Source organism: Eleutherodactylus coqui, chromosome 8, assembly GCF_035609145.1.
Source record: "Eleutherodactylus coqui strain aEleCoq1 chromosome 8, aEleCoq1.hap1, whole genome shotgun sequence".
Classification (NCBI taxonomy): Eukaryota; Metazoa; Chordata; class Amphibia; order Anura; family Eleutherodactylidae; genus Eleutherodactylus; species Eleutherodactylus coqui.
This window is the reverse complement of record NC_089844.1, coordinates 127,056,529-127,066,819: the sequence shown is the minus strand read 5'-3', so window position 1 is coordinate 127,066,819 and position 10,291 is coordinate 127,056,529. Positions and strand designations below refer to the sequence as shown.

General features: G+C 43.5%; 1 protein-coding gene across 1 annotated transcript in view; it reads right to left on the bottom strand.

The window, feature by feature from the left end:
- Positions 1 to 2,708: 2,708 nt before the first annotated feature.
- TMEM130 (transmembrane protein 130) overlaps positions 2,709 to 10,291 on the bottom strand; it is a 33,304-nt gene continuing 25,721 nt past the window's right edge. The window contains exon 8 of the mRNA XM_066577836.1: positions 2,709 to 3,534. Within this exon, the coding sequence (XP_066433933.1) occupies positions 3,343 to 3,534 (192 nt within the window). The 3' untranslated portion in view covers positions 2,709 to 3,342. The remainder of the gene's footprint in view (positions 3,535 to 10,291) is intronic.

Below are 10,291 nucleotides of genomic sequence, written 5' to 3'. Positions count from 1 at the left end.
CTCATTTTTAAAGGAGACTTCACTGGCAAATGTCTAACAGTGAATGGGGAAAGTGGGAATTTTTTTGCAGAATTCATTTTTAATTTATGGCAATTTTTGATAGAAATCAAACATAATTACAGCATCTGACTGTAGACTCTATATACAGTATCCACAACATGAGAAATACACAATAAAGGTTCACATTATGAGATGTTCATTTAGAAATGCATGGGTAAAGCTGAGGATGATAGTGCTGGGGCATCTTGGATTCCCTTGCTTAACCCAAACCTCAATAGAAGCTTCACATAAGCTTTGTTGAATTTCTCCCTAAAGAAGACGTGCTACGTGTAAGCAATAATGGTCTCCAAGACTGATGCTCTGGACCAGCATGATGGTTAGCACTACTGCTGCTCGTAGTACTGGGTTCAAATCAGGCCAGCGACATTGGACTATATCTACATGAAGTCGGCATGTTCTCCTTGTTTTTGCAGGGTTTTCATTCCAAAGACATATTGAAAAGTTAAAGGGAACCTATTGTATAATGATAATATTTCCTACCAAGTGATGCTTGGGGAGAAGTTTTCCTAGGGACCCTTTCCTGCAAGGCTCTAATTATGGTACAGCTGCACTTCCTACCTTCAATTAAAGGGCTTTTCCCAATATAACATTTATTACCTATGCACTGGATAGGGATAAATATCTGATGGCTGACGACTACTCGGACCTTCAGCGATAATGAGACCTGTTTGCCTTGAACCCTCCATGAGAATGGAGTGGGGGTGAACATGCATGACCACAGCTCCATCCACTCTATGGGATGGAGGAAGATTGACGAGTGCATCGATCTCCTTCCCTTCCGTAGCAGTGAATGAAGTGGACAGAGATCACCGAGCGGATTTAGCTCTGCCTATCCCATAGAAGTGAATGGAAAAGCGGTCAAGCATGCACACTACCTCTCCATTCGCAGGAGCATTTAGGTGCGCATTTTTTGGAATCACTGGGAGTTCCAACAGTGGAACCCTCAATGCCTAGATATTTATCCCCCTTCTTTAATAGGAAAATCCCCTTAAGGGCTCATTTACATGTCTGTATTTTTGGTCCATGTTTTGTCTGTGTATTCCGTAGAGAGCCCACTGACTCATGATAGCCAATTGGGCTATTTACACATTTTCACTAACAAAAGTAGGGCATGCAGTATGTGGCTGTCCGAGAAAATTAGACATTACACAGACGGCATCCATGAATTTTTGGACCAAAAACAGCAATGGCCCATGTGAATAAGCCCTAAGGGGGGATGATTATTGTATTCACCCTGCGGAAATCTGTACAAATGGCCCTATTATTCGTATGTGTGAGCAACAAAGGAAATCGGATTGTGAACCCCATGAGGGGCTGTGAGTGATGACAAACACTATACTGTGCTGCCAAATATGTTGGTGCTATATAACCAACAAGAAATAAAAAAATTCTACTTTGTTGGAGAGAATACAACAGAATTCTGTAGTAAGAAAAAAGAATGTAATCAATTATTATGTTTATGACGCTTTTGGCATCTACTTCACCAGTTGAAAACTGTCTAGAAAAAGAGGGTCGCTTGGGCAGAGTGGTAAAATGCATCAAAATTAATGTAAATGCACCCAGTCATGAAGAGGCCAAATAAAGACTAATTTCTAGCATGCCCAGAATATTGTGGTAAATTTCCCATGGGTGCTGACACCTATGCTATCAGGCTGGACCCATGGCATCATGGTCTTACATTCCTGTTAATCCAACGAGTGACTATTTTTGTAGCATGCTAGATCAGCAGGATATCTGTGCCAGATTAATGGAATTTGCATTATTTGTTCTCCCCTGGTTGTCATAGAATGTCATTGGCAGAGAAGATGGATATGTGAAGGCTGTGGTAGGAATAGAAGCAATGTTTCACCTCGTTGGAATATTTAATCTGCTTGACTGAGGTTGACAAGTGAACCGGGTGTGATCGTGGAATCCAAAAAAGTTTCTCGGTCAGCATTCTTCTCAGAATGCTGTGTGTCAAATAAGCCAACAGTCAGTATTAGTTGATTTCACTGTACTCCTAACTGCTATAATTGGTTGAGGGCTGCGGAAGGAGATGGCAGGACTCTTGTGGAGGGGCGTAGCACGAAAGGCTGCACAAATGTGCCATTAAAGGACGTTGCTCCATCATCTAGGGGTAGAGTTGATATAAGGATGTGTCCCTGAACAAGTTTAGCAAGGAGAATAGAGTGAGCCCTGGTAATTCTGCTAAAGCTGTTGTGGAGAACAGTTCCTGCGTTGGAAGCTGTGTTGGCAAGTTGCCGCTTTCTACTTCACCCAAGGGCTATCATCTACTTCAGCGTACTCAAAGTTGTAGTGTTCTAATTAGGAGCCGGAGTTGTCGTGTTTTAGGGCGCCCACCCACTGGCGTTTTTTTTTCCTTTGCGTTTTGCGTTTTTTCTCAAGAGCAATTAGTTTTGAATGTGTTCCTGTCCACTGGCGTTTTTTTTTCGGTCCGTTGCGTTTTTTAACATAGGAACTGTCAGTTGCATATGTGTCCTTATTTTTCTCATAATGCACCCATGAATGTCAATGGAAATGGCGCGAAAAAGCCGCGAAAATGCCGCAAAAATGCCGCGGAAAACGCGCCAAAAACGCGCCGAAAACGCTGCATTTTTCACGCACGGAAATCGCAAACGCCAGTGGGTGGGCGCCCTTAAAGACCCATTAAAGTTTGTTCAACAAGTGCTTTTGGTATGTCATAGTTCCTGCCTCGTTACACACCAGGATCGTCAAGCATCCTTGCAAAAATGGCCCTAAGGCCCCTACCTAGGACAGTGATCTCTACTGGATCTCTATCATCCCCTCCAGGTAAGCACACAATAAGACTTGTTGGAGGAACCTGCAGCGTCTCAGGCTCCAGTTACAGGTGGACGGTGTCTCTTTATGGACCCTTCTAGTATACTGAATTCTGCTATGTTAGCTGAGCCCATTCTGACCTTTTCCTACTGTACATTCTAATGTTTATGGCATTTTATGGATAACTTTTCTGTAAACATTAATTTGTAGTCAAGCATAGGCAATGCAGTTAGTGCATTAATCTCATTGGGAGGAAATTTATCAAAACTGGTGCAAAGGAAATATGGATATCAGATTTCAACCCTAAATAGTTGCTATAGGTACCCTCACCGCTCATCCTTTGCGCTAGTTTTGATAACTACCCCCCATTTTGTGCTCCTATGTATGTCTTATTGAATGCATTCAAAAACATACGGTTCCTGGAGTACAATACTGAGCTGTACAGCGAGCACCGAGCTTACAGTATTAAGGCAACACTATAGGCAGCACCATATTAAACCCAGATCACAGAGTGTAGCTCCTCGTGGGCGTGGATGATGGATGTAGGAGGGGCTGTGATTCTCCACTCTGTTCTCCTTCCTCAGAAGAACTTTCAGCAGTGCAGTAAGAGCAGCATAGGTTTCCAGCAGGAATTTCCTTGTACTCTGGGAGAGCTTCATACTTCTCACTAACTGGAGAGAAATCAAAGTCTGCCACCTAGAAAGAAAGAAAACAGAAATACCTTTTTAAATACAAAATAGCATAAACTTTGTTTTTTTGTTGACTCTATTCATGGTGAAAATCAGGACTGTTGCCAAGCTTGACCCACAATCTCTCCTTTATTAACACACAAAGCTAGTTCTGGGCAATTTTGACTAAAATTAAAATCTTGATTTCTTTCCCCGAAATTTTCAAAATTTTAAGCTCAATTTTTTGATTCTTTGCTAAACACGCTAAGGCTCTGTTCCCATCTGTGTCAGAGGATTCGTTTGGAGCCTCCAGTGTATATCTGGTACAAGCTCATGGAAAAACTAGTGCAGCATGCTGTGCTACTTTGTCCAGAAAAAAGATGGACGGCATGGCAGAAACCCACCAAAACTCACTATAGTTAAATTGGTCCGCTGGGCACTGTTCCGGTCAGTAGTGTGCCAAAACCAACACTTTAGTTATCTTTGTTATTTTTTGGCTGAGGCTCAGCCGATCAGTGCTATGCTTGATTCCAGCAAAAGTCCCGGCTTATTAGTGTGCCATCCTGCTTACTCTGCTGTACCCTATCTCCAGTGGGATGATATTAGCCCCACCCACAGTCACGGGGCTAACATTGATTTTAGGATTTTGAAGAAATTCAAATCTTACTTCAGTTAAACAGCAAATTAATAAAATCCATTTGACTGGGATTTGATGGGACAGAACGATAGGACACACACGATGGGATTTGAATTGCAGAATCCGTGATCGTCACCCGCACGGACAATCCGCGGTATTCCACACATTACAAAAATAGAACATTCACATGTTCGTTCACACGAGTGAGCAGTGATTGCAATTTCTGCAAATGGAAATAAAATGGCAGCATGATCTATTTTTGGCCAGATTCTACATAGACATCATCCTTTGACATTGTGGATAGGTTGCGAGTTACCAGCGTCATTGCCTATAAACGGTGCAGGAAAAACAAAGGTTTGAAAAAATCTGTACTGAGCATGACCGATGGCGAGCTGCCGCGGGCATCTGCAGTACAGAAAAATACAGGTACGCATGGTTTCCGGCCCGGGACAGGCAACTAGATGGTGGCAGTCATTTATACCGTTACATCTCTTAATGTACAGTATCTGGCTGTTAGGATACATGCTGTGCAGATCTGTGTTCTCTGTGTCTTGTTCTGTCCATCTCCTTTGTGGTATGTCTTCATGCGGTTCAGTTTGGTTTCCTTCCGTATTTCCATGTCTGAATTTCATCTGATGTTCTGTTTTGGTTTATGTCTGAATTATGTCCTATATGTGTTCCACCCATTCATTAGTTGTTGGACGCTCAATTCGTGTGTGTGTGTTTGTCCTACCGGTCGTTAGTGGGCAGGCGCCTAAGCCTTGTCCTATCCCTTTCGTACGTTGGTAAGTGGATGCTAGAGCCTTGTTTTGTCTGTCCGTCTCTAGGTGTGCAGCGCCTCTTGTGAACAAGGTCTTAATTGTGCTTTGCTGTCTTGTTTGTATTTGCTCTGTTCCTGCTTGATACTATTTTGGGCGAGACAGTGGCCCCTAGGTTCCAGTGTGAGGCCGTCCCTACTAGGACGATTGCCCCGCTTGTAGGCAGTGTTTCCTTCTGGGTTTCAGTTGTCTTGCTAGCGGAGGGACTCGAAAGACAACGAGGACCCTTGTGGTGGGTCCGGGAGTTATGTACCCGTGCCAAATTACTAATACCTTGTAGTTTAGGTGTTCCATTTGCTTATGTGTATTGGTAAGTGTTTAGGCGTTTGGTGGCGGTTTGCATGGACGTCCGTTTATCTGTTGTAGCATTACAGTTCGGATGTTGTTGGTTGTTTGCATGCACGTACAGTTTGCTGTTGTTGATATCCTGCGTGTATGCATGTCCCATTCTTTCTCCCCTTTCCTCTCTCCAGTCTTTGTTTGGGTTGCGTCTGTGTAGGTCATTGTTTCACGGTCTGCACGGATGTAACAAACATGAAAGAAAAGTTGGCTGAAGTGTCCAATTCTGACCATTTCGGGCAACCATCAGTTTAAATTTAATGCCAACGATCATTCAAAATGGCTAATGGCAGATCTTCATCTGCTGAAAATGTGATCGGCAATGTTGGAAAATTCCCTCACGGTCAGCCAAAAGTACATGTGTATGGCATGTTCAACTGAATCCAGTCAATCAATTGCTATTCATATTGTGTTATCCCCAGGGAGCCTGCATTTTTTTTTTTTAAACTGGCTCCCCAATTGTTCACTTTTAAGGAGTATTCCAGTTACACAGCATTTTTTGTCGTTTTTTCACATCCACTGGACGGGTGAAAACTGTTAGATCAGCAGGGGTCCGACTGCTGGAGCCCTTACCAATTCTGAGAATGGGGTCCCATTTCCCCCATCATCTTCATTTCCGGGTGGCTTCTCCAACTTTAATGAGGCTGACGGAAATAGTCGATTGCTTTGTACTCGGTCATCTACGTCGGTCCTGCTGAAAATGAATGGAGTGGCACAGCGCTTGCATGACCTGCACTCCATTGAGTCACCTTTTTGCTGCGCGGGTTGCAGTGAGGAGGACAGGGGAAATGGGACCCCTATTCTCGGGACTGTGGAGGTCCCAGCTGTTGGATCCAGACCAATTTCTAAGTTTTCGACCATCCAGTGGATTGGTGAAAACTTGACAAAACGTTCTGTAACTAGAATACCCCTTTAATTTCTAGTCTGGTGAGATGATTCAAACAAACAATACCCATTATGATAAAAGAATGACTGACTTTAGCACTCAATCTTTCAGAAGGGCGTTTAACTGTCCGTCACCCTCTGACGCCCCACAGCTCCATTGAACCACAATGTCAGTATCATAGCGAAATCCATGATATTTTATGTTTTGCAGCGTGTACTTTTAGGAACATACTGTACCATTTTACAGTAAAGCTTTGTTTCTGGCCTACTGGAACTGAGGCAGAAAAAGGAGTAGAGACACTTTCTGTAAAATGCCATCTTTATTGCCACCCACATGAGTTGTCATCTCCAACAGATCCAAGACAAAGGATGGAAATCTGCAAACACCTCCCCCAAACTTCCATCACTCTGCAAGGCTGAAGTTTGGAACTGCCTGTGCTCATTATAGAACAAGAGGTCCAAGCAGGCAGCTGGGAGATTTGTTATTTTAGCAAAATCTGACATATTGCTTCTCCATTCAACGCCTTCACAGATACTAACAATCCCTCTCCGTACTGCCAGCAGACTTACAGTCACACAGAATATAAAAAGCCTGTTCAGAGCCTGGGCTATGGCGGCCCTGTAAGAAACAAACTTATCAGTATAGTAGAACTTCAAGCTATGGGGGAGGCGACTTGTGTTACCCACTCTGTTAGTAAAGTACCATATGTTAAATGGATGACAGAAAATGACCAGGTCCGGAGAATGACAGGTTCCTGCAAAATCCTTCAGACATTGGTGTATAGAACATTGCGGAAACTTTTAGACTACATTTACAACTGTTTGCAGATCTGGCATAAAATCCCAGACAAAATAGAGCTATTTCATCTTGGACAATTTCTCCCCAAGTGCTAGACGCTAAACAAATGTCATTATGGCCAATGGGGTCCGTAAGGCGTCATCTAACTGTAATATGCTGAATACGGCACTTCTGGGTTACTACTGTCCAGCTCCAGGGACAGAGTCAAACAACAGAAAAAAAAGCTGGTAGTGTAAACCTAGCCTTATTTACACCAGTAGCAACTGGATACAGGGGTGATGTTGGATACTAGTCACTGGTCAGACCACACAAGGAATATTGTGGACAGTTTTGGGCACCGATGCTCAAGAAAGACATATCAGAGTTTGAGTGGGTTCAAACATGGGCACCCAAAGTAATAAATGGAATATGTGGACTGCAATACCCAGAGAAGATATCAGAATCAGGCTTAAATTAGTTTAGAAAAATGATGTCTGATTGGCAACCTAATCAACAATAGCAAATCTACTTGAGGACGGTAGGAGAGGCTGCCCAAGGCACCCATGGTCACATAAACCGCCCACTGGCACCCACTTCCAATACTGTAGCAGGTAAAACTTTCACTACATACATGCACAGACTGTTTCCCATCTGGTCTGTTGCTGTGTGCACGCTCTCACTCCATATTCTAGCTATAGCACTTGTACTTTGAGTGCTGGAACCAATGGAATGGAATGAGGTCATGTTGTAAGAGAGCATGCGCAATGTCAGAACAGACAGGAAACAGCAGTCTGTGTGTGTGTGTATGTAGTGAAAGTTCTATGCGCTGCAGTATTAGGGCGCCCACCCACTGGCGATTTTTTTTTCTTTGCGTTTTGCGTTTTTCCTGCAGAGCAATTAGAATTGAATGTACTCCTGTCCACTGGCGTTTTGCGTTGCGTTGCGTTGCGTTTTTTAACATAGGAACTGTCAGTTGCATATGTGTCCTTATTTTTCTCCTAATGCACCCATGAAAGTCAATGGAAAAGCCGCGAAAACGCCGCGAAAACGCGGCAAAAAACGCCGCGAAAACGCAGCGTTTTTCACGCACGAAAATCGCAAACGCCAGTGGGTGGGCGCCCTTAGGAGGCAAGAGAGGGGCTTTATACTGGAGTACAGAGGGGGTCACCATTACTTAGTGTGGCCACAAAGGTGTCCCCATTACCTAATGTGACCATATAATGGGTCATCATTACTTAGTGGACTCAGAGGAGTCACTATTACTTAGTAGGGCCACAGCAGGTGCCCTATTACTTAGAGGGACCACAAGTGGCATGTTGTTAGTATGGGAAGGCACTAATTAGAGGTTGTGGCAAAAGGAATGTGCAAAGGCAACTCTTGGCTGGAAATATTCTCATTGGTGGCCTTGGCCCAGGGAGAACAACGAATACAGACGACTCCAAACAGATTACATCATCTGTGATCACTGGAGGTAACTGCACTGTAATCACTATCACTGTGTGAAGCTGTTATTTGAGTACATTATGGTAACTGTATTATGTAAAGGTATACTAAAGCTGAACCACAGCACAGTATCTAAGCCGCCATGTTCTAAAAGTTGTCTTATTATATATAAATTCATTTTTTATTTATTTAGTTTTTTTGGAGGGGTGGGGGGTGAAGTCATGTGAACCGCCCCGAGCCCATGGTCTAGTTAATCTGCTACCACTCCTAATAAATAAGAATGTAAACGTCAATCAAGGGATCTATCTAATAATCCATTTACAGGGTTATGACTATAACAGGGGGCCATCTTCTACATCTAGAGGAAAGAATGTTTCTACGCCAACAAAGAAGGGGGCAGACCCCCACATATCCGCTTTTGATGACCGATCCTGTGGGTAGACCGTCAATAGTTCACCACTAGGCAACCCCTTTGAATTCTTCCATTTTAGTTGTGAGACGTTTTGGCTTCTGGTTTTCTCGATAACTCACGAACAGACCTGCCATCTCTCTAGTCCGATTAAGTAAATACATTTATCTATTGTTTCAGGCATTTCTCACAGAGGTCTAAAGCTAATACTATACAGAAATGGATAAAGTAGCTTTACTTGAATTGCCTTTGAACATAGCAGGAAATGATGTCTAGGATTTAGGAATAAACCGTTCCTTGCAGATAATAAAGACACCTCGGTCACAGCTTGTGTGGGAAGAGCACCATAATCTTCCACTGTCATCCCAGGATGTGATCTTTGATGACTATTCCCCATTATTTTCTGTAGGTGAGTTACAATCCTGAGAGGTGATTGTATTCTATTATACAACCTACTGTATACCACTGAAGACCATTCCTAGCAGTCAGAAGACTTGATACCAGGGGTATGCAACTTTTTTGGTCCGCAGTCTACATTGTCAGATTGGCCCACGTAAATTTAAAGGGGTCAAGATCAAGAAAAAAAGGGCCAAGGATGGAAGGGAGCGGGGAGGGGAGGGGGGCAGAATGAAATCATTAAAAAAAGTATTTTTATCAAGCACTGGCACTCCGGAGCTCCCCGCAGGTCCTTGTTTGCTGCACTGCATGGATGACTTCACATAAGCGCACTTGACCCCTGCAGCCAATAACTGATCGTGGTGTCCACCAAGGAACCACTGAGGAAGATAATTGGCTGCAGTCCTCCTGTGTGTCGACGTGATGTCATAGCACAGTGTATAAAGATTAGTGAAGAATATTGGAGCAGCGGGGATTTAACAGGATATTTCTTTTAATGTTGATTAAAAGTATATTTCTAGAGATGAGCGAACGTATTCGTTTAGGGCGATTTCGCAATCGAGCACCGCTTTTTTCGAGTAACTGACTACTCGGGCAAAAAGATTCTCTCTCTCCCCCCCCCCTCCCCCGTGCTCCCCTCTGCAACCCCCCGCTCACCCCCGGCGCCCCCTGAATCTTTTTGCCCAAGTAGTCAGTTACTCCAAAAAAGCGCTGCTCGATTGCGAAATCGCCCTAAACGATTCTCTATAATATTCATATAGAACTAGTGTACTTTTAATCAACATGACCATCTTCGGTCTCTTTCAGTTCACCAACTACCAACAGGCTACGCCAAAAGCTTAGTTCTCCTATAACTTCCATCACCTCAGCATTCTACGCTAATATGACCTTTGGTCTACCAACGTACTAGGCCGGCAGCACCTATATTTCATTGATTTCACTATGTCTTTTGAAAAACATGGCACATCTGTTTGCCATTTCTGCTCCATGGATTTCCCATTAGGGGTGCTCTGCCCAGCTGTGTCCTTTTCGCATGAAGTGCAGTAGAAAGTGGGACATAATATCTGGTTATATTATTTA